Source organism: Parus major, chromosome 28, assembly GCF_001522545.3.
Source record: "Parus major isolate Abel chromosome 28, Parus_major1.1, whole genome shotgun sequence".
NCBI classification, from domain to species: Eukaryota; Metazoa; Chordata; class Aves; order Passeriformes; family Paridae; genus Parus; species Parus major.
Window position 1 is genome coordinate 2,431,859 of NC_031797.1, and position 24,123 is coordinate 2,455,981.

The 24,123-nt window shown below is 45.6% G+C and overlaps 2 protein-coding genes across 13 annotated transcripts in view; both read right to left on the reverse strand.

Moving 5' to 3' along the window:
* Window positions 1–6,571: 6,571 nt before the first annotated feature.
* On the reverse strand, window positions 6,572–11,771 carry USE1 (unconventional SNARE in the ER 1). Its single transcript, XM_015651830.3, has 8 exons — window positions 11,616–11,771; window positions 11,415–11,464; window positions 10,762–10,840; window positions 10,120–10,272; window positions 9,884–9,902; window positions 9,141–9,171; window positions 8,739–8,901; window positions 6,572–8,534 (listed from the first exon to the last, which is right to left on the reverse strand). The coding sequence occupies exons 1-8, from the start codon at window positions 11,751–11,753 to the stop codon at window positions 8,352–8,354; spliced, it is 816 nt and encodes a 271-aa protein (XP_015507316.1). The 5' UTR covers window positions 11,754–11,771; the 3' UTR covers window positions 6,572–8,351.
* Window positions 11,772–12,169: 398 nt separating this feature from the next.
* MYO9B (myosin IXB) overlaps window positions 12,170–24,123 on the reverse strand; it is a 41,774-nt gene continuing 29,820 nt past the window's right edge. For 6 of the 12 annotated variants that reach the window (XM_015651823.1, XM_015651820.1, XM_015651821.1 and 3 more), the window contains 19 exons: window positions 23,115–24,059; window positions 22,523–22,589; window positions 22,028–22,158; window positions 21,242–21,399; window positions 20,956–21,134; window positions 20,384–20,482; window positions 19,705–19,881; window positions 19,191–19,232; window positions 18,565–18,676; window positions 18,342–18,412; window positions 17,690–17,882; window positions 17,243–17,371; window positions 16,560–16,665; window positions 15,758–15,889; window positions 14,693–14,816; window positions 14,233–14,280; window positions 13,619–13,758; window positions 13,233–13,360; window positions 12,170–13,083 (listed from right to left, as the gene is read on the reverse strand). In XM_015651823.1, coding sequence (XP_015507309.1) covers window positions 12,647–13,083; window positions 13,233–13,360; window positions 13,619–13,758; window positions 14,233–14,280; window positions 14,693–14,816; window positions 15,758–15,889; window positions 16,560–16,665; window positions 17,243–17,371; window positions 17,690–17,882; window positions 18,342–18,412; window positions 18,565–18,676; window positions 19,191–19,232; window positions 19,705–19,881; window positions 20,384–20,482; window positions 20,956–21,134; window positions 21,242–21,399; window positions 22,028–22,158; window positions 22,523–22,589; window positions 23,115–24,059 — 3,418 coding nt within the window. In that variant the 3' untranslated portion in view covers window positions 12,170–12,646. Of the gene's footprint in view, window positions 13,084–13,220; window positions 13,361–13,618; window positions 13,759–14,232; window positions 14,281–14,692; window positions 14,817–15,146; window positions 15,338–15,757; window positions 15,890–16,559; window positions 16,666–17,242; window positions 17,372–17,689; window positions 17,883–18,341; window positions 18,413–18,564; window positions 18,677–19,190; window positions 19,233–19,704; window positions 19,882–20,383; window positions 20,483–20,955; window positions 21,135–21,241; window positions 21,400–22,027; window positions 22,159–22,522; window positions 22,590–23,114; window positions 24,060–24,123 lie in introns of those variants that run through there. The other 6 variants (XM_015651829.1, XM_015651824.1, XM_015651822.1 and 3 more) reach the window with 4 other exon arrangements.

Genomic DNA, 24,123 nt, shown 5'->3' on the forward strand with positions numbered 1-24,123 from the left:
CCCCGGCCCGGCGGCCCCTTCCAGCGCAGGCCGGGCTGGCGGCGGCGCCCCGGCCAGTAAACAAGGGCTGCCCCCGTCAGCTGCGAGCCGAGCGGGGCGGCCGCAAGAGGCGGCGCGGAGCGCGGGCACGGGACGGGACGGGCCGGGGGAGGAGCGGCGGCAGCGGCATCCAGCCACCCATCATCATCCATTCATCCATCCACCCATCATCATCCATTCATCCATCCACCCATCATCATCAGCCAGCCACCAGCCAGCCATCTGTCCCAACATCCATCCTGTCCGTCCATCCTTCTGTCCGTCCGCCCACCCATCCAGGCCGCCTGTGAGCCCTGCTGGCGCTGCCCGAGGAGCCGCTGTGGCCTCGGTAGCTTCAGTCAGTAAAACGGAGGAGTTGAGCAGTCTCACCTCGCTATGGGTTCAAATGGAAGGAGAGTAGGGTTGGGTTAGAGATTAGGGAAAAGATTTTTACTGTGAGGGTGGGCAGGCCCTGGCACAGGGTGCCCAGAGCAGCTGGGGCTGCCCCTGGATCTCTGGAAGTGCCCAAGGCCAGGCTGGACAGGGCTTGGAGCAGCCTGGGACAGTGGAAGGAGTCCCTGCCATGGCAGGGGGTAGAACGAGATGGTCCCCAAAGGCCTCTTCCAACCCAAACCATTCTGGGATTCTGTCTCGTGTCCCCAGTGCTGACAGCCCAGGTTGAGAGTGGGGCTGCTGCCCTGGCTGTGTGCGTGTCCCTCCTCCTCCTCTCAGAAAGGATGAATTGCCACAGAACTGGACAGAGTTTGGGATGAGGATAGCATCTACCACTGTCACTGCTCTCAGTGCCACAGAACCCAAAGAGCCATTGCAGATTTTTGGTTCTTTTTTCAGTGGGATTCACCATTTGGTGCCTTTTTTAATCATCTCTGCGCTGCACTCGCGCTAAGCCATGACAGCACGTTTCCTGGCAACTTCCAGTAATTTTATCTGGCTCTTGCTTTCAGCCATTTCTGCGAGACAAATGAGTTACAAACTGCTGGAATAAAGCCTTTCTTAATTCAAATATGCTTGGCAAACAGACATTCTTTAAAATTTTTATCCTACCATCTTTAGTTTACAACAGATCTCTCATTTCTGCATGACGTTAAGGGCCCCTGGGCAGGCCAATGGTGACCAGCAGGCCACAGTACCTCAGTCCCTTTGTCTGGACACTGAAATGCACTATGAATTTGCCCTATTTAAAATAGTTTGTGTTGTTTTTCCAGGTAAGGAATCACTGCAGCTGTCCCAGGGCCACAACACAGTGTGAATGAGGGGAGGGCTGGTCAGTGAATTGATGGCTCTGCTGGTGATTCACCCCCTGACGTTGTTTGAGGTTTCCCTGTTGGACAGGGTAAGGCTGGCAGCCTGAATCGACCAGTGTAAGCAGGATTAGCTGGGATGGTACCTGTGCAACAATAACTACATCTTGGCATTTGCAGACTATTAAAATGCTGAGATGAAAAGCTCCTCTTAAGTGGGGATGCTTTCTCTGTTATCAGCTCAGCAGATGTGTGTCTGCACAGCACAGGAGCTGTTGGTTCAGCCCATTGGTGCATCAGAACCACAGTAATGGGAAGGCATTTCCCCCATGTGTGTCCTTTTTTCCCAAATCCATGCTGCTGCCTTGAGCTAAGTGCAGAGAGACAGGGAACCCCACTCATTCCAGACTGCTTCAGGAAGTAGGGGCAGCTAAGGAATGGAAATAAACAACAAAAGTATGCATTCTCTGCTTGTAAATTAACCTGCTTTATGACTGTAGACTTTGCATATAACAGACAGCCAAACATCACCTGGACAGCTTGAGCTGTGTGGAATTTATACTGTAACAGCAACCTGCTCTTGCTTACTCACTTATGTTCTCATTGCCTCTCATGTAATAATGATATCAGCTTACACATTGGCACATGAGGATTAAAGGCTACAGATTTATTATCTTTCCTTAAAATACTATTTTTAGTTTCTAATTACTGATTAAGAACATCAGGGTGCAACCTTTCCAGCATCTTTCCCATACATTCACTGCTACATATTCATCACGCTACAGTGCACTTGGTTTGCAATCAGATAAACCAACAGGAGCAATGTGGGCGCTTAGAAACTAAGCCAACACCTGCTTACTCTTTTTTTTTTTTTTCCTAATAGCTGCAATGCAGGCTCTTCTTTAATTCCTGATTCAAGAAGCTACTAAAATCACCAGTTTGATATATTAAATATTGGCAACAGGCACATTTCTTTCTCTCCACTACAGATGCTTTATGATTTAGTTAAAATAACTTGGAAATACGCAGGGATAAGTGTCTGTTATGAACTGTGACAATCACAGACCATGGGGGTTCAGATCCAAATCCTCCTAACAAAATAAGGACAGAGAGACTTGCAACAGAGAGTATCCATCTGTTTGACCCTAGAAAGACTTATTTGTTTTGGTTTGATCCATTCCTTACTTAAATCTTGGAATGGTTTGGGTTGGAAGGGGCCCTTGGGGACCATCTTGTTCCACCCCTGCCATGGCAGGGACACCTTCCACCATCCCAGGCTGCTCCAAGCCCCGTCCAGCCTGGCCTTGGGCACTGCCAGGGATCCAGGGGCAGCCCCAGCTGCTCTGGGCACCCTGTGCCAGGGCCTGCCAACCCTCCCAGCCAACAATTCCTTCCCAACATCCCATCCAGCCCTGCCCTCTGGCACTGGGAGCCATTCCCTGTGTCCTGTGCCTCCATCCTTGTCCAAAGTCTACTGCTCTGTCCTACAGATGCCTCCACATCAAACCAACCTAAGAATACCAACTTCCCAACAGATCCCTCCTCTGGATCAATGCTGCTCAGATCTGAGGTCCTTGGAATACCATCCCTGGAGCAGGAACTGTGTTTGCACAAACAGGGAGGGACAATGACTTTGCAAAGCAGCTTGAATGTTGCAGCAGTGACATCCTTCTACTGTCACAAAGCGTCTGTGGAGAGAGAGCCCAGCTCAGCTCCCAACCACCAACACATGGAGCTTGCTGAAAGCTTCACACCTTGAAAACCAAATACATCTTTTTCTCTAGACACTGCAACACGTGGGTGGGTTTTAGGCACTGTGTCTTTAGCCATACGAATTAAAGTTCCCCGCTAATTAACCAGCCTGGGAATAGTCAAGGAACACAAACTTTGTGCCCAAAAGGAGATTTGGAGCAGCTGACTCACCAAGAAGGTTCATTGGTACCAATTCTGTTTTAAGAACTAAACTGCTTGAAAACCAGTTCAGGAGCCAAAGCCACACAGCAGCCTGGAGGCTGAGCTGAGGTCAGAATTCCCACTTTCTGCTCCACCAGTTCACTGTGGCCTTCTCTTAACCACAAGTTGCAACTGCCTGGGCAAAGAGTTACCCCATGGCTCGGGTTGCTCTGTTTTTATTGATTTGCCAGGCACTCTTTCCTGCTCACACATTTCTCACCAGGCAATTTGCACGTTATGCAGCCTCCTGCCCTTTGAAAATGCAGCAGAGCTGCTGTTGAAGCCAACAACAGCCAAGTCTCTGCATCACTGGCAGGATGTTGCTGTGAAGGTTTACGGGATTGACTTCTCAGTGACGAAACCTAAAGCTGAGAGTACAGGAGAGCTGACCTTGGAAAATTATCTCATCCTGTTTAGAGTCACATAAAACCCTTTGCCAAATCTCTTAATATAAAATATTTCACGTCATGGATTGACAGAGTTCCTTTCTTACCCTTCCTTCCGTCCACACCAAATCCGATAAGTGACTTTTCTCAGTGAGAAGGCTCAGAGGATGGAGATCCGGTCACTTTATGTGCTAAGGACAGAAGTCTCAGCTTTTTACTGTTGAAACAGGAAACACTGTCAGATCCTTCTGGAGAATTCTATTGTTACATGAGCAGATACAAATTTTGGCCAGGGTGAAAATGGCAGAGGGCATCTCTCTGCTACATGCAGGTCAAAGACTCTGGAGATGAAGGATGCAAATTCCAGCTCTGCATGGCCAACTGCAGCCTTGTTTTAGCTTTTTTTTATCCAGTTTCTGGTTTTGTGCAATTTGATTCTTGGGAGTCACAGAAGCAGATGCAATATTCAACTTATTTATAATTCCTTGACAGAATATTTTTGTTCTAATTCAGCATCAAAGTTTTCAGCTTGAAAAACCAAAGTACTGTCAGTGCTCCCATCCTGGGCCTGTCAAGCAGGGCCCAGATGTGAGACATCCAGACAGATGTGGCCTTCAGCTCCTGAGCCTCCTCACTCTCTATCCTCCATCCTTCCCTACAGCTTCTGTGGCTCCCCTCAGGCAGCCCCAGGTGTGTTTTGCACAACCTGCTGCCAGGCTCCCTGTTCTCCATCAGCCACCACGAGCAGGACAGCGGCCACAGCCGCGTCACTGTCCCCAGCCCAGCCACCGGCTACACCAGTTCTGATCCACAGCTCACCCCCAGCCCCTCCTTCTTTGGTTATTTCCTGACACTAATGCCTGTTTTTGTTGATCCAGAGTCTAATTTGGAGGGAGCACTGGCAGTCTGGGCAGCACCAGGGGTTCACAAGCCCTGGCTCTGTGCACCGTGCTGCTCAGGGTTTGCATTTCGGACGAGCCAGAACTCCCAGTTCCCGTTTGATAACCGGTTTGTTCTGTCGCTGGGAGACACGCCCTCCCTCTGTAAATGTTACAAATCAGGCGTATCTGATCCATTATTCACTAACTGCTGCTGCTTCCCACTTCCAGCTCCTATTAGAGGGAGCGCTCATGCCAGAAATGTCACGGTGGCATCATGTGACAGGTGGTATTGATTTAGTGCGTTGGGGTTTAATGTCACTGCCGTTCAGTGGGACACACGGCGAGTGCACACGGATTCCCAGCAGTGGGGCAGGTCAGGACAGGAGCTCCCAGCCTGCCCATGCCAGGCCCTGGGACTTGGGAATTACACTGGGAGCTCTGCAGCAGACCATGACATTTGAGGATCTGCTCTGAGCTCCTCTAGCACTGTCATTACAGTTTTCATGATTCACAGAATCATGGAATGGTTTGGGTTGGAAGCATCTTTAAAGCCCATCCCACCCTCTGCCATGGCAGGGACACCTTCCACTATCCCAGGTTGCTCCAAGCCCCATCCAGGCTGGCCTTGGACATTTCCAGCAATGGGGCAGCAACAGCTTCTCTGAGCAGCCTGTGCCAGGGGCCTCACCACCCTCACAGGGAAGAATTTCTTTCATAAAAGAGACTAAATTGCAACTACAAATCATAAGACTCAATTCTGAGGTTTTATGGCAGGTTTACAGCAGACAATGAGAAAGGAGGTGACACTTGTTGTCACACAAGGAACAGTCAGGAGCAGAACCCTGCTCTGCCCACTCCCTCCTTTTCACTCTGCAGGATATTCCCTTTTGGCAGAACAGCTGCCAGTTTGGGGAAGCTGCTCCCAAGTCTCACTGCCTCTCCAGTCTGATGCACAAAGTACAAAGAAAAGCCAAAGGAACACGTGCCCAAAACCTGGGACTGCCCAGCCACAGGAGCCATCGTATCCAGTCCTGTTCCTGCTGTTCCTGCACCCTCACCAAGAGCCTGTGACTGATCCCTGCAGCACATCCCAGGCTGTGACAGGACACTGACCATGGTAACACACAGAGTCTCTGCCACCAAGGGCGATTGCCAGAGCTCAGACTGACCCAGTCACTGCTGCTGCCAGACTGAATCACTGTATCCACTGGCCTGGCATGACCCAAGCCTCCAAAAGGGTTTTGGTTTAATTTTCCTTGCTATCTCAAAGCAGGTAGTCTGCCAAGAAGCCAAGCCAGGCCAGCCCAGTGCCTGATAAACATCCCCCCACCTGGATTTCCCAAGCTTTTGGGAAAGTTAAGCAACCCTCACTTAGAGTTTAGAGCCTTAGAGAAGGCCATTTCTATACATATTCTATACATATTATTCTGTGGAGAGCTGCACAGAGCACTGTGCCACAAAATGGAGCTGAGGGCTGGAGCAGCAGAGCATCCACCACCCCCCACAGGTCAGTCAAAAATAAAAACTGTCATTCATCTGGGAAATGTCACAAAGCCCTGAGTCATTGTTTATTCTAAATAGCACTGTCTCCCATCTTCAAAGTGGTGTTGAATGACTCCAATTGCTCGAGAAAAGCAAAGACAACAACCCAGCCTTTGTGTACAGGGATTGCTGAGGCAGTGGATCCGTTGGGATGGGGGAAGAGAGGAAAATTCTTCCACCTGGGAGAGAAGCCCCAGGAAGCAGAGGCTCAGTGCTCAACGGCTGCTGGAGATAACAAAAAGTGTTACAGGGTTCACTCCTGGCCGTTCATTCAAAGTAACAAACACCCATGAAATGTCAATGGTCAAAAGTTAAATGGTTTCTGAACTCATTCCATGCAGCTTTTTTGTAAATCAGTATCTGTGACTTGGAGGGGTACATGTTTTCTTGGAGACAAGCTATCACTAACAGCTCCCTTTCACGTCTTTCCAATCAAAAAATTCCTAATTTATAAGTGCCAAAAAGTGGCAACACATTTTGCTGATAGCAAAATTCAGTTTTAAACTTTTCTGTAATGATGCACCAAATCTTTTGCAAGATAGGAAAAAATAATTTATTTCAAGTAATAAAGAGGACAATGTTATGGACAATGAAGCATTAATGTTGCATCCCACAATCTCACACACAAAAAACATCCCAGCATCCCATTCAGCCTCTAAGAGAAGAGCTCGGCATTGAAATGCCTGCAGGGAAAGTAGTAAAAAATTAGAATTAAAAAATATTTTGGGGTCACAGCATTGACCAATGAAGCACAGTGAAATGTCAAACATTACATGCAGATGAAGGAAAACAACTGGGAAAAGTAGAAGTGTCCATAAATTGATTGCTACATCTATAAATTTCTCTAAATTCAAGGTAAGTAAAACAGGAGTATAGAGCAGATACCTGAGTAGCTGGAATTAAAAGCTGTACCTCATAATTATTCATTTACTAATCCAGAAGTGAGTGGCATACTTGCAAACATTGTGTTAAATGAACAGGAATACTTTGTGTAAAAAGTGTTAACTGCCTTCATTTGCAGAGATGGGTTTGTATAGAAGAAAGCCCAGCTCTGACACAGAGCCTGGTGCTTTGGGATGTGTTCAAAGGAAAGCTGGATCTTCCTAAGAACCCAGCTGTGACAAACAGCTCTTCCCCCACCATCCCCTGTCCTGGGGCTGTTGGCATCAGCAGCCAGGCCTGGAACACCCCAAGGTTTGGTTCCAGAGCAAAGCACAGCCAGGGTGACCTGCTGCCCCTCACCTCCTCCATGGGACACACCTGAACACTGACCAGCAGGGATGCAGAAGGGTTTGCTCTCAGCTTACCACAAGCACCTACAGAGACTCAGGCTGTCACACAAGCCCTGCTTTACTGCAGCCTCCAAGTTTTTCTAGCAGAATCAGTGTTTTAAAAACATTACATTACTTTTTGTCTATTTTAGTGAACTCCTAAGACAACGTTTAACAGGAATAATTTGCTCAAAAAGAAAGGCTGAATATTTTTAAAATTATTATTTCCATCTTGAAGACACCACCTTCCTTTGCCCTCATCTTCCAGTGCAAGGATGTTTGCACAGGTGAGGTCTGTGCCACCTGCAGCACTGTGTGTACAGTTCAAAGGTGGCAGGGTCACAGTGTTTCCTGCATGCAATGGCATCAACACAACAATAGATGTGAGAACATTTGCACGCACAAAAGGGAAGCAAACACTGCACAGAAAGCGACTCCAGTCCTGTAGTAAGTCTAAACCGGAGAGGATGGTAAAGTCCAAAGTCTCAAATACTCATCTGGGAAAAAGGTGAGCCCGAGAAGAGTTTTACCTGTTGATACTCTGAATCTGAGCCAGGCAAGCACCTGAACAGCAGAATTCTCTTCCTACACCTGCAGCTGTGTATGTACAGAACTGAAATTAAATATCCTGTTGGCAGCAAGTTCCTAGGTCAGTAGAGAAAAGCTGTGAAGACAGGAAAGATTGTAAGTCTTCAACTGTTATTTAAATTGAACTATTATTTAATTTAACTAAACGCCTTTTAGGAGTCATAACATTTGTCACAACCACATGAAAAATGACTGTATTTATCCACTAAAGAACTTGTCAGCAGCTCAGTGTAAATTCTCATAGTTGCTTCAGCTCTCCACTCAAGAGGTAACAACAGACACCAAGTAAACAAGTGTGGAAAGCCTTCTTCAGAAAACCCTCCACTGCCTGCACAGGGAGGAGATACAAGGTATGCCTTGGACAGCCTCTTTAAGGAGACTGTGACAGTTCTCACACCAGCTGAGCTTTCCCACTGCACTGCAGGCAGCTTTAAATAAAATGAAACAGAATCATTTCAGTTTGGGGAAAATCCTGATGAAGAGAATCATGCTGATGAATATAAAACAAACTACAATTAGCATTATCCACAGCAGCCAGTTGACGGATTTCTTGGCGTGCTGTTCCAGGCGGTCGGACTCGTCCTTGAGCTTCTCGAAGTTCTGGTCTGCCATCCTGAGGGAGTGTGACAGTGTCTGTGGAGCAAAGAGAGCAAACAGTGTCAGCCTCACTGCTGCCAGGTCTGAAGAGAAAAGGTTCAACTGCAGGCAGGTGTTGCCCCATTGTCCCCAGCCTCCCCACTCCAATCCCACGTGGAATTGAGCTACAGGATTTCACACATCAGCACTTGAACCTTGTGGGCTGCAAAATTGAGGTGGTCACAGTTCAACATGCACTACCTGGTTGTCCTGTTTGATCACGTTCTGGGCAGCCAGAGTGTTGTTTTTGAGGCTGCGAGCCAAGCTGAGCATTTCCTCAGCCAGCTTCTCCTGCATATCCTGGTGGTGCTGCAGCACAGCATCCAGCTCCACTGCCGACTGCTTCTCATCTGATGTGAGGCCTCTGCAAGAGCATAAAGGGGAAAAAGGGGATTTACATTTCATTGTGGGTCAATCTCACAAGTTTTCCCCAGGTTTTATATCTCTACAGAACAACAAGGCCCATTGAGTCAGCTGAAGCCATTATATTTTGGTTTATATAAGCATACACTTCACCCAATTTAAAGCATATCTGGGATTTAAAGGTTATTGGGAAAACACTTCCCAAAACACTGAGTACTGGAAGGAGAAATTTTGACTTACTTTCGCCTCCTTATGTTCAACTCCTCAGAATCTGGAAAAATAAAAGAGTTTAGCATGTTAGAAATTCCCATTCAATCACTGGCTGAAAAAATAAGTCTCCTGTAAGGGATTTTTGGATATCCAAATCCCGCTTAGACTCTACCTGAAGGAATATGGGTGTCAACTGCCTGCCTGCTGCTCACAGCAAAAAAAGTGCACCCAGCATTAAAAGAGGGGGAAAAACCCCAGCTGAATCACATCCCTGAGGGCAGGGTTTCAGCCCTGTATCTCGGTGTTCTTTCAGGACACGTTAGATTGGCCCAGCTCCAGCCGCTCTAACGGTAGCCATGGAAACCTCAAATTAATTCCTCCCAGTTCCCTACGTGAATAACATGGCTGTGTATTCCAGAGGAACTGAACAACACCTACTCAAAGCACCCAGGATCACATGGTTTGCTCACAGCAGAAGGGAACAGGAGCAACAATAAATTGCCCCTGCTAATTCTGTAATTAGAATGTCTGTTTCTGCATGAATGCTACAAAAAGAGCTTCCTGCCAGTCCCTGCCACCATTGATAACAACACTTCTGCTTTCATCTGTCAGGGTTTTTTGTTTAGTTTGTTTTTAAAATCTGCTGTCTTGAAAGAAGTGAGGCACTAAATTAAAAGTACACTTAGGGAAATGCTGAACACCTGACCTCCCTCTTGCCCTCCCTGTAAGACTCAGGTTGACCACAGTTAGAAGAAACAACAGATCAAACTTACCATCAGTAGCCAGTGGATCCTGGAAGAAGAAAGAGAACCAAACCAGCAGATTACAAAGGGTCAGTGATAAAAGACAGCCCTGCAGGCCTGGCAGAGTGCCTGTGCCCAGGATTTAGAGATAAAGAGGTGATTCCCCACCCAGCCTGGGACACTTCTGAGACAGCCACCCCCCCGAGGCAGCTGAACAAAACCAGGACAATCTGTAATCAGCAAAGCAGCAGCAGCACTGAACGTACTGTGCCAAGCAGCTCACTCCTCATCTGGCCCGTGCAGCGCGCCTTGGTCTGCAGATGGACGGTTTTGGTGGCCGGGGTTCTCTCCTTGGCTGTGGTTGGGGTGCGCCCAGGGGCCAGGAACTGGTTTGCCAGAGCCTTTTCCATCGATGAAGACTGGGAGTGGGGAGAACAGGGAACAGTCATGAATATGACACTCTGCAGCATAAGGCACCTGGGGTGTGACCCACAAGGATGGGAGTGCAGTCCCACAGCTGCTTCCCAACAGTGAAGTCAGCCTGAACAGCAGCACTGACTAAAACCCAGCTTTACTGGCATCTCACAGCTCTCCAGGTGCACCTGGGACCATCCCAGAGAGGTGCTGGGCCTGAAGGACAAAACCTGCCCTTGCATCTCACAGAAAAGGAGTGGAAAGGATGTAGGCAATGTATACTTTGCTTTTGAAAAGAAGTTTCATACAATACCACTTCTTTTAACAAAATATGAATCCAATATATTTATTCAGGCTTTTACAAGGAGTACCTAATAAGATTTTAACAATTGTTATTTTGAGATGCAAGATAAAAGTAAGCATAGGAGCCAGGCAATAGGTGAATATAAACACAGAATACTGGAGTCTTTTCAAGCTGAACTAGTATATCTTACCAATTTTTCAGCTTCTAGGAGTCCCTTTAGGAAGTCCACTTTGCGAGAATATTCATTCAGCAGTTCAGGGGCTGGCTTGCTGTTGGAATTTAAAGGTAATAATATGAAAGTTATCAGCATTTTCTAGTGTTCTACTTTCCAAATGAAATAATAATAAAACCCCCAAACCCACATGGTTCTTCAAAGAAGCAGAAATAGCCTCAGACTTGCTTCAGGTTGGGAATACACTTGCAGCTCTCTGCAAATCACCTTTTCCAAGGCAGTGAGGCCTCAGGGAACAGGTATTTCCACAGAGAAGCAAACACTGCCATGGTGTTTGTGGGCTATGGCTGACTTACAGATAAGCGATTATCGAATCATAGCGTTATATATTTTGCAAAAGATTTCCAAGATCACCAAATCCAACCTTCTACCAAATCCCCCCATCTCCACTAAACCATATGGCAAAGTGCCACATCTGCTCTTTCTGAACGGTTTCAGGGATGGTGACTCCACCCCTTCCCTGGGCAGGATAAACACGTTCCAGTGTTTTACCACTTTCACGGAAGGAATTTTTCCTGGTATCCAACCTAAACCTCCCCTGGCACAACCTGAAGGCGTTTTCCCTGAAGCACAAACACCACAATGGGCACCCAGGGGCTCAGAGCGCTCACCTGGACTGCTTCTTCAGCTCCCGGAGCATGTCCTCCAGGGCGGCCACATACTGAGGGCAAAAACAAGATTTTAAGCGACTGCATTAAGGAGAAATACCCTGTCTGGTCAACGCTGTGAGTTTAACATCACAGCGCTCCCAGTCTCGGTTATTGAGGGGCCGGACACGGTGCTGCGGGGCAGGAGGGGCGCGGCGGCCTCACCTTCTCCAGCCGCCACTCCTCGGGGTCCCGCCGCTCCGCCGCCATCGCCTCGCACCGGCTCAGGAGCCGCATCAAGTTCAGCTCCAGCCGTGTCGCGGACATGGTGGCACCGGAACTCGCCTCAGCGCCGGGCGCCATCTTGGGGCGGGGCGCGGGGAGGGGCGGGAAGCGCCGGGCGGGCCGCGACCGCCCCGCTTTATTTAAAACAAAAAACCAACCCAAATCTTCTCCCAAATCAGCCCAAAGCCATCGCCCGCACACGGGCACAGAGGCAGTTGCGGCTCGGTGCCGCTGGGGCAGCGCTGTGGCCGAGCTGAGCTCTTCCCTCACTCCAACATGGCGCGGAGCCGTGAGGGGCCGAGGCTTGGAGGCGCTGCTGGGGGATGGCAGCTCGCCCTCAGGTGTGTCCCCGCACCCAGGTGAGGCGGCTCCGCACTGCACACCCAGCATTCCCGTTAGTGCTGCCCGTTTCCCCGTCCTTTATCCGTACTCCGTAAAAACAGTAACCCCATTAAAGGCTTCCTTTGGAATAAATTGCTTGTTAGACAGACATCTATAAACTACCACATGTATTTTTTAAAAGTGCAATGTTTTAATAAACGTTTTTATACACGTTGGTCTCAGTTAAGGCTATTACCACATTAACAGTTCTGTAAACCACAGAGAAAATTGTCATAAAATCATACAAAACATTAAGGCAACACACATTGACCTAAACTCACTGTTGGTCCCATGAGAGTCCATTGTAAGGCAAATGGAAAAGGCACGGCAGCAGAATGGGGGAGGCTTGTTTCCTGTACACTCAACCCATGTATTTTATTCAACATTAAGCTTTACTTTCTTTGCAAGGTTTTAATTTAAAGTGGAGAATATTTGCTTTAAACAACCTTGCTTAACCCTTACAGTACTGTACACTTCTGGGCTGCCTTCCCCGCAGCCACTTAAAAGACCATGAACAAGTTCACAGCCTTCAAAGGGTTAAAGCCAAAGCTGTGGTCAACTTCAAGAAGAGTCCAGAGAGCTGAAGAATTTCACTTCTCCACACAGGGAATGTGAGAGTAAGGGTCCGAGAACCTGCGTTTGAGTTTTGCTGTGGGCTCGTATTCATCCCCGAGTTCCTGAGCGTGGGCCAGTGCAGACCCTTGTGCAATGTACACCGAGTGGATGCTGTCAGTCCGCCTCGCTGGCTGCTCCCTCCACTGCACCATCTGAGACTCTTCCCTAGAGAAAACCTTGTCCTGCGATTCTGTACATTTGAACATCCCAGGAGGAAGTTTTATGTTTGCTGTTGGCATCACTGGAGTTCGACGGGGCACTTTAACCTTGGACAGTGTTAAGGAGTATCTGCGCCTTGAAGCCAGGGATGCAGAGTAAGAATTTGAAGAGGTTTGCGGGAAAGAAGGCACTTTGCAAATGTCTTTGGCAGGCACGCTGGAGCTCTGAGCACGACAGTGTAATCCAATAATTGCTTTAAAGAAATAAGATACTTAGAGACTGATAGCAGGCCTGAAATGTAACTCGATACAAGCCACTGTGACCAGAGAATGTTTGGTCACCTGGCTGTATGAAGTGAAAGATGTAGAATAAAAAAAAAGCACTTACTACCTTAATACTGACCTTCGGTATCCATCCGGCCTGGTTTGTCCTCCAGCAGGCTCTCTGTGCTTGCAGAGGTTTCTGAGTCCACGTTTTCCTCATCAGAGCCTCGCTGGTCAAGCTCAGGTAAGCGGTAAGTGATGTCCTCCCTGCATCAAACACAGGCTGCAGCACCTCTGACACAAGCACCTTCACACAGCTCATGTTCAGAGGTAAAGCATGTAGTCATTAACTATTAATGCTCATGGTATTTTTTTCTCAGCTTGGCCTTCATATTTTCTTTTTCCCCCCTCAAAAAGGCCTACAGAACAGAGTTAGATCCTTTTGGACAAAAGGTATCCTACTTTACTGCCTGTGTTGCCTCCAAGTGCAGAGGGCATGGCCTGACCAGGTAAAGGGGGACTTACTTTTCTTCTTTTATTGACTGTATGCGATCAATGAGAATCTCCTTCTCCCGATTGTTGGCTTCAGAAACATCCTCCTCTTCGTGCACCGAGTCCAGCTCTGAGGTGCCACTGTCATTTCCTTTGACCTGAGAGCTTTTACTCTGCAAGACAGATTTACATGTAACACTTGTCAGTCACAAGCAACTACACCCGTCTGCAAGTTTCAGAGTGGAAGACAAATGAGTAGGTCAAAGGAGAGGCTGATGGAATTGATAAAGAGATGTTAGTTATCCAAACAAATGTTTCAAAAAGTAAGAGAAAATTTCCCATTCACCTGATTTCCAGGATTTTGTTACCTTTTTTTGATGGCTTAACTTAGTTTTAGTAGTCATTCAATGATAATGTAATATTATTACATCCAATGTAAGTTACATACAGTGTCTATAAAATACCAGGTGATGACAGAACAGGCCAGCAGCCCTGCATGCAGTCTGGGGAGGAAATTGCACCAATACATGCAGTCCTGATGGTTCAAAAGAATGTTTAAAACTGGGTTACAACCCGTGTAAGCACTTTAGTCATGCAAGAGTACCATAAGAAAAACCCATGCACTGGAGCTAGGCAGTTGTACATACCAGCTTCCCCTCGTAAGGAGAAGAGAACCCAAGTTTTATAGGCCAGAGCTAGAGAGAGATGGAGACCAAATTCACTATATGCAGTCTCTGATCAGACACAGTTTGGTTTGTATTAATCAGTATAACAAAAACAAAGAGTAAGTGTATTTTTCCTCCTAGAACGCAATATATTTTTGCACACCAGCCATCTCTGGAGCAAAGGAATTCTTTTGCCATATCAGACACTCAATATTAGTTCCACTGACAGAATTACATGGTAACAGATTTTAACCAGCACAAAAGCAGATTTCCACCCCTGTACCCTTCATTTATCAGAACTACAGTACAGCTGTATATTTAGCTCCTACCTACAGCTTTGGGCAGTTGGTTTTTTTCAAAATGAGTTTTGACTCACTGAATGGATGGACAGGATAAGTAGCACTCCCTCCCCAAGAAGTTGGTGTTTTATTTCAATGCTTACTGTGTTCTGCCGAAGCAATGAGAGCCGTCGGAAAGCGAAGCTCTCTGCTGCTTCCAGCTGATTGATTTCTTCCATTTTTATCTTGTACTTCCTTATCTGCTCCTTTATGAGCATCTCCACACACCTGTGAGAAAGGCAAGAGCTTACTTAGCTGCCTCATACCATAAAGGTTCTGAAACAACCACGCTGGGATGAGATGCTGCTCCTGGCCTGGGGGTGTGTGTCACACACACGTGGCTGGAGTGTGACCACAGTGTCCCAGCCCACCCCTCACAGCAGCACTGCACGGTAATGGGGTGAGGAGTCCAACACAGCAGGCACAACAGGACATGTAATGGTGACAGGTAATGGCACATGTTCCTCCTGGGATCACCAGAGCCTCCCATGCTAGCTATACACAGTGGTGAGCAGACAGACATTACCATGGCTGCCAACAGCTCCTGCTGCTTCTACCTGTTGTCCCTGTGCTGGCACAGGCTGGCAGAGACACAACGAGCCTGCAACTGCCCTTCTCCACCTCTATGGCCCCAGGGGTCAGTATGAAGCTACAAAAAGCTGTCATTTTTCAAGCTCTGTTTTCATTGGAGGCAGAGGCAAGGCCAGCCATGCAGTGAGGATGGTGAGGGGCTCTCACAGCCAGAGCTGCTGGAGGGTGAGAACAGAGAGGGTCAAGGACAGAACCTTCTTCAATTCAAAGATCAATGCAGAAGAGATCATCAGGGGGTTCCAAGTATGCAGGAGACAGCTTAATTCTATATTGTATTGTTTTATTATGCCTTGTATCTCAGCAAAATAGATGATTAGAGTACAAGCCCTCTGAAAAACAGATTATCTTGATGTAAGACACAAACCTGATAGTTAAAACTTATAAGTCATCCTATTTTATGCTTAGTAAAAAATGGTGAAAGGTCTGAGAGGGGTGTAGGAATTGGCAGCACTAGCAGAGCTAGAATTCAACAACTCTTGAACCTCAGCTTCTCAGCTTGATATGAATAAAGTTGTAACAAATACAGGTAGTGGTACTGATTTTCCATCCCATTCCAAAACACTACTGCCAAAACTTACATGGTTGTTTTTGAAACATCCTTCATGCTGGTCAAGGGGTCAGAGGTATCAGGACAGCGCAAGAGGCACGGAGCAAACACGATGGCCAAGGCATTGGGGGACATGCGGTTCACATCTTCTATCAAAGCCACTCTGAAATTCAACATCCAGGAAAAGAGATTTTAAGCAGCCCTTGCTAGAATACAAACACCCTGATCACACCTAGACAGAGTTTCCAAATAACATATAAGGAGGCCTCTTGGACACTCAGTACGTACAGCAGTCCAAAGAAGCTTTACCGTTATCTCATACCTACTAAGCAGACAACATTTCATGTATCAAAGGATCAGGGAGTCACCCAGGTTAAACTAGTCTGGTGGCTTCTCAAAAGTATGTCTGGTGATTCAGTGTCTTTTCTTCAAAAATCCCTTTTGCCCATGTTCAGAGGGCTGCTTGGAAAGTTCCTTACTCAGGTTCCCTGGGTAAGAGCAGCCCCTTTACGAGCACCATTTATCCCTGCTCCTGGGACTTGCATATGTTCATCCTCAGTTCATTACAAGCCCCTCTGTCTAAATCTTGGTGCTTGGATGATTCACCAAGGCTTTGAGATCCATCTTGTCTTCAAAGTTGTTCTTACCTGGTTTGATCCAAATACACCAGGTGGTGGAAGTAACCACACTCATAAGCACAACTACCAGCTTTCATTTCTAAACCAGCAGCACAATCCCCACACTGAGACTGAAGGTGTTTAACAGTTTAGAAAGCTTCCAAGAAGCATTCAGAATCACAGTTTCTCTACAAATGAAGAAATTAAACTCATTACTTGACAAGATGGAAGATGAGTCGTTCCAAGGTATTATGATTTGCTTGTGGGAGCTGCTCCAGGACACTGTAAATAGCACAGAGTTGCTCCTGTTTCTCTGGCAGTTCTGCACAAAGGGAGAAAACACAAGATTGTAATTGGTGTGCAAGGCTAGTGGAAAGCTACGAATTCCTAAATTCTGGTAAGTCCTACTGTCATTTCATTTAGCAACTGTTATATCTGAATGTTAAAGTACCTCTCATGGCACTACAATTATCTTGCATTTTCAGATGCTGCTGCTGTTAGCATCAAGTGACACACTAAGACCTCCAACACTGTCTAGGGTGCCCTAATCCCACTGAAGCTACAAGAATCCAGGGATTTAAAGTATCTGTATATTCAAATCTGGTTCAGAACAAGAAGAAAAACCCTGCCTGAAAGAAAACTTATTCACATGCTTATACAGTTTTTAGAAAGAGCAGCTGCAAGTTACACATTAAAAATAAAAAAAAGAACACTGAAGCAAGATCAAGTAAGCTAGAGGAGAATTTCCCTGGAAAGTGTTTTATGTAAAATGTCTGAAATCATTGTTGTAAGTGCACTGGAAGGAGCTATTTAGTCAGCATGAGCAGCTTAAGAATTTCTTTTCCCAAGGACACAATGAGGTAAAAAAGAAATGCTTAGAGAATGGTTTTTAAACCTACCTACAGCTCTGAGAAAATCATTGTACTGTGCTGAGGTCATCAGTGGGTCTGGCAATTCCCTCAGCCATTGCTTAAGGATCCCTGTGATGGTGTGAATAGGGTAATTCTCCAGTTTCACTGAGTTTGGGTCTGAAAAGAAATGTTTTATTTAAAGCAGTTGAATCCTTTGATGCATACAATGAGATCCCATAGAAATAAGATTAGAAACATTCAAAATTCCCGTTTACAGAGCCCAACTGGCAATTCAGAAGTTAAAAATAGGTAAAAGACAGTAATTTGTAGGTACTCAACAGCCTTAGGCAGCCATCAAAAATAATACAGCCTGCACAGTCAGCAAAAAGCTGTTTTTAAACACTAAGAAGTGACAGATACTTTCAGATAGAAGAAAATTACAGGGAAAACTGATATCATGCAATGAAATGCAAAGGGTGGACAACACTGCCTGACCTTCTTGCAGCAACTGCTTCAGCTCCTTCATCCGATTTGCTGATCCTGATTTCCTGTAGATGCCTTCTGTGTAGAGCCCGTGCATCTCCACGTACTCCAGCAGCTTCTCCATGACCACAGGGACCGAGTTTCTCTCGCTGGTCAGGGCGCTCACACACACCCCGAAGTGCCGGGGCTCCGTGTCCTGCTCGCTCTGTGGTTGACACAGGTGTGATCCCACTGTGAATTCCCCTTCCCAAGCTAGAAAATGCCATGGCTCCCTGCTACAACTGCCTTATGCTTCCAGAAACTAAAGCTGAGTGTTTTATTCTGGCCTGCTACATGCCTTTGATCATAAGGTAGGTTTCCTGAGCTGCAGCAAAAGAGCCTTTATGGTTCACATTGCAGGATTTCTTTATTAGTTTGGCCAACACTGCACACACACTGTGAGAAGGGTTCCTAAATTAGCTCAAGCGTCACCTCCTAGGAAAATGCTCTGTTTCTGCAAGTGCAGGGTTCCTCTGTGACTACATGCAGACAGAGGAGGAAACTCTTTAAGCAATTTTTATTCAGTGCCTGGACATTCACTGTTCGTTTGCTGAGAAATAAAGGCAGCATTTGCATGCACCAATTCTGGTACCACAGAACCCCATCACAGATCTACAGGCCTTACCTTTTTCCCACAGGAGGTACAGCTGCTCTGGATTTTGGACATGCACTTCTTGTGACAAGTCAGCTTGCAGACTAGAGAAAGAAGCAATTGTTACAAGCATCTAAATCACATTGAAACACTCTGCATCTTGAATTACCCACTTTGTACATGGCCTATTCACCAAGGCCCACCTGTAGCAGCCAGAGGTACCAGCAGTCTGCACACCTGAGGTGTGTTCACTCACCACTGCACAGACAGGCCTTCTCCATGGGCCAGATGTAGGAGGAGCAGTGCTCACACGACTGCCGGATGCTCACTTGGTAGCTTGTGAACACGTGGCCATTGTGCTCTTCAATCTAGTGAGAGACAGCAAGGAATCAGTGAGCTCTTTTTGCCTTTTAAAAATTACTATTATTATTATTTCTATCCTATTGCAGATTCTCACCTTTTATTTTACAATTACAGCTGAAAGCTTTCACCCTGAAACCAAATTTCGCCTTAAGGCAGTCATGTTTGCTGGAATATTTCATAATTGATTTGCTGCCTTAAAGTTCATCAGTCTAACACAAGAGCTAGAGTTTTGTTATAAATATTTAGTAGTTGTTTTCTTTTACACAACCCATGCTTGAGAAAGCCTTCAGACTCTAAAAGAAGCTATGGACAAGCAAGAAAATGCTTGAGTACTACCTTGCATAAGCAAGATCTCTGCTTTGTGAAAACCAGTTTTATATTGTCACATCTTCATAAAAGAAAGTCAATGAGCATGCAAAACAAACCAGAACATCAGTACAAAATCAAGCTCTTCAAAGGGTGTTTGTGTTCTGTGAGTGCACCTGAGGACTTGGATTATTGCAAAAAGAAAGCACTTACTGCACGATCTTGTTTCCGTTTCTTCTTCTGAGCTTTGGTTTGCTGCAGTGGGAAACAAAACTGGCCTTAGTCTTTGAAATTCAGAAATTCCATTCCTTTTTTTTCCCCTATTGAGTTTCCCAGACTTTACTTCACCTCCAGACATTTGAGACACTATCCTGCAGCTTCAGCTTGGTTTGAGGGTTGTCTGCGCTCACACTATCAACTTCCTAAAAACCAACTGAGCTCACTGCCTGATGACAAAGCAACTCCATCTCTCAAACCTCCAGAGAACTCCTATGTTTTCACCAAAGAAAATGCACACTTTCAGATTCTGAAAATATTAAGTTAAAAAATTAACAATTCCATAAAGGTGTATCAGCAATCAGAATTTGTTACACACATGATGTGTGTATGGCAAGCATTTCCCAAATAAAAAAGAATGCCATGGAAAAGGTTTCTGAGGTAACACAGGTCCCTTATGTTAAGAGAGCAACAGTGTTTCACCATCCCATAAACAGAATAACTTTCATACCTTGGGCTGCTCAGATTCCTCCTTCTTTGTATATCCTCTGATGAATTCATCCAGAAGGGATAGAAAGAGATTCAAAACCAGCTTGACTTCTTTCTCTTCCCTTTTTTTGGCCAGGTTTGTAACTAGGAGCTGGTAATTTTCCACCAGATCTTTATAGCCAACATGGATTTGTCCGTTCTAAAGAAGGAAAAATACTTGTCAGGCATTTCTTTTTGATACTGTTGAGACAGTTTCATATTTTCATGTACTTAAGTTCAGAGGTGAAAAAGTACAGCTATGATCAAAGTCAAAGATAACAGCCCATGACAGAAACAAGTTAACACACTTCCCTCCAGCACTGTCCAACAGCACTTGGCTGACACAAAGCAGTGTCAGAAGAATATTGGAAAAGCTGTTGGCTCCTCTCTTTGGTGTTTAAACACAGCAGCATTAAGAGGCTGAAGACAGCAAAATCCATCCATTTCTAAAAATAAATTTATGGCTGAGTGAATGAGAAAAGGAAAACAAAGCAGGCTGCTTGAGATTACAGAACTGTAAAATGAGTCTAACATTCAGCTCTGAATTCTATCCTGAGAATTGCTGAACTGCTTTGTTGAAGAGCTGCAGGCCAAGACTTTAACCTGCACACTCATTTCATTTATTGCCTGCCAACTTTCCTTTATTGAGACTTACTACTTACAGGAGCAGAGTACATGGTCTTGATGTTTCCTCTGAACTTCTCTGTGGCTTCAAAAAACAAACATTCAACACCAGACTTCTGGGAGCGTAAGTCATTGATCTAGAAAAAAATACATCTGCATCAGATTTTGTTAAAAAAAGAACATCTGAACAGAGTTAAGCTTCAGTGTCTGGGCTTAGTCATTTGTGACCATTCCAATTATTTAAAACAACACTTTTTAATGCATTGTGCTGATGATACAAAACAGGAGAGTCGGGTAGTTGGGCTTTAGAGAATTCTCTCTTTACTTACAACTCTCTCTGTTGTTTTAATACAAGTTTTGCTGCCCACTCATTTGTAAACAAAGAACTATCATGAATGCCCTGTATTGTATTTAATGCAACATTATGCATTCAGTGACTTGAGGAAAAAAATAGGAAGGGCCCTAATGCAGACCTAACTCAGCCAAACCATCCAAACAATTCCCTTTTGCTTTAGATTGTAACAAACTTGCACCTAGACCAACAGGCTTAAAAATTCTACACAAACAGTGAACAAAGACTTGAATTTTATCATGGCTAAGAGCCTTTCACCTTGTTTAGGAGGAACTCATCCAGGTGTTTCAGCTCATTGGCATTTGCAATCTCCCGGACCATGGACGCGCGCCAGTTCTGGGACACGCTCGAAATCTTGCTGATCTTTATGGTTCTGTTCTTCTTTGCTTTGCTGCTCTCCTTCCCAGCCTGGGGGCGGCCTGGCTGCCCTGAAGAACCTGCCAAAGAAATGGATTTGTACATTCTAGCAGAGTGAGGGAATTCTGCAGCATTTGTTTCCTTGCAGAAAAGCTCACTGTGCTGAGGGTTAAATCACCAAACTCACCTTCTGAAACTTTCTGGGCTCCTCCTGTGTCTGTAAAGAGGACACAAGATACAAGGGAGAGGCCATCTCCTTCCTCAATCACATCAGGACTCTCCTTTGCAATTTTCTTGTCTGGCTTTTTTCCCAAAAGTCTACGCAAAGGGCTTTTGAAAGCAGACCTGAACACAAAAGCAGATCCAAGTCAGTCCCATTATAATGGAAGCTGGCTCTGCCACAAGAACAGGCTCTTAACAATAACCCACAACAGGATTCACAACTACGGGGAATATTTAAGGCCCAACCTGCAGAAAAACTGAGCAGCACAAAAAAAGGAAAGACAATGTGATTCTGCTGTTTACAAGATCAGAGAGCAACCTTCAGCATACACAGACACCACCTCACATATCCAAAACATCACTTCTGGCTGATGAAGTCCCTGGGCTGCAGAGTGCCAGAGGCTGGAGCAGGCCAGGAAAGCAGCATTGCACGCTTGCTGGGTTCTTCAGCTTTTCTCTTGGTGTTGTATTACACTACATGAACCTTTAATCCCAGCTGTAAGTTGGTTCTTATTTTAAAAAGAATCAGTTCACAGAAAGTGTTATGCAAGAAGCAGAGAATCTGTTCCTCAGCAGGGTCAGATATCATGCTCAGAGCAACATGAACCAGCAACACAGCCACTCATGTGTCTGATGCCAACTTGTGCCCCTCCACAATCACAGTCTCAAGGTGCCCAACTCAAGTACCAATGGCAAATCTCTTTTTTTTTCATTTTCTCAAAGACAGGCCAGTCACACACACAGCCCATACTTGGCATCCCCTTGCTGACTCGCTGGCTGCACAGGAACGGCTGAGTCCGAGGTAGGGAAGTGGTCACTGGGTCTCTTCTGCACAGGATATTTCTTGTTGCCTTTTTCTTCTTCTATTGGATCTGGTGATTGCTACAGGAGAGAGGAGTGGTCAAAAACTGCATTTTGAGTGACACAGATTCTTTAAAGGGTTTTAAAAGCTAGAATGGTGAAGTTTGCTTCATCAAGACAAAACAATTTACCCAATAGATATTAGCTTCCCAATACAAGAGCCAAATATATTTAATGCTTTGATCAAGGATCAAAGATTTTTATTTAAAATGAGGTTTTCAAATTACTGTATAATATTTCCTGATGATTGTTTTTACATGGGTATCAAGCAAAAAGAAAATCAACCTGAAGGAACACAGAAACACACTACAGACAATTATTCACAAATCTTTAATATTTATAAACAATGATAATTAAGTATAAATATGCACAATAGCATCAGTACCTGGTTCATGGCAACAGTCTGGGCCAAAGTTGAAAGGTCACTTAATGAAACTGAACTCCCCTTCTTCCTGTAGTAAGATGAGTTTCAGAATATATATTTTAATAAAGTCTGTGGCTTTTTCACATCCTTTAAATAACCCACATATCAACACTACATCTGAGTCAGAACCCTGATCAGCCCCTGCAATTTACTTTTAAATGCAAAATATACTGGAGAGGTGAAAAACCATGGGAATGTCAGATTTCCTCCCATATCAGAAGGATGATGCTTGCAAGCTGCAGATCACTAAAACCTTGTTTTCATTGGGTAAAAGATACAAGAAAATAAACTCCAGACACTATTTCAACTAATGCCCTGACTCTCCATTTTAATACAGCCAGGCAGGCTTTGCATCTTTTGTGAGCTTCTGAAAACATTCTGCCTATACCAATTCACTGCAGGACTGGGAACTAAGGAAAAGCAGGAATTGTTCACAACACCATTTGCCCCCATAACATGGCCTAAATGCACAGGCTGTCAGGAGTTCCCCACTGATTTTTAAACATTACAGATATCTGCTTTCTGTGAAGTGAAAAAAGGAAGCTGCCCTTACTCTAGCTGATCCTGAGGAGACTTATCCACACATATCCTTCCATCCAAGGACTGACTCAGCACATCATTCTGGCCAGCATCAGACTGTCTCTTTCCTTTCCACTTCTCTCTCTTGTACTTGAGCTTCTCTGGGTCATCCACGTATCTCTGGATTGCAGAAGTGGGGCTGTCCAGGTCTTTAGTTGCCCTCTGCCGCCTGTTTTTATCTGCCCAGCAGTCAGCAGGGCCCTGAAAGCTGCCAGTAGCAGACAGTGTGTTACGAACATTCAGTGCAAGATCTGTTGGCCTTTCAGGGCATGTAAAGCTTTGGCTGCTTTTTACTTGGTTATTTTGCTTCCCTTGTGTTTTCATTCTGTCAGCTGCCGTGTCCTCTGCTTGTGATCCAGGTGGTTGCTCAGGAACAGAACCACTTTCTTTTATCTCACTTGATGGTGGAATGTCTGAAAGAGTTTTTTCTTTGCTTGGACTTTTCTCTCCCTCACTGCTTCCCTGAAGGACGTTATCTTCTTGTGCTGTGGATTTCTCTAGCTCTGGAGCAGTTTCCAGAGCCTCTTCAGAAACAGTTTGCTCCTCCTGGCACAGCACGGATGGTCCTTCAAAGGAGAGGAGCACATGCTTGTTCTGCAAGTCATTGTGTTCCAGCCCCCTCTGCCGACGGGACTCCCGCTTCTCCCGGCTGTTGGTTACTTTCTCTGAGCCCTCCATCGTGTGCTTCTGGGGTAACGTGGCTTTCTCAGATGAGCTCAGGTTTTCAGCTTGTTCATTTTGAGCTTGATCTTCATCCTCAACAGCTTGATCTGTCTCTGACTTGTGTTTCACAGGCAGTTCATCTGTTGCTGGTTCACTCTGCTCATCCTTGCTCATACCATCCTCTTTGTCCTCATCTTCCTGCATTTCTCTCTGCTTTTCTTCAGCTTTCTTCCTTTCTAGAATCATTTTCTGGTATCTGTTAAGAATTTTTAACATAAAAAACCCAAATCCTTAATGCCCAGGGGTCCAAAAAAACCACC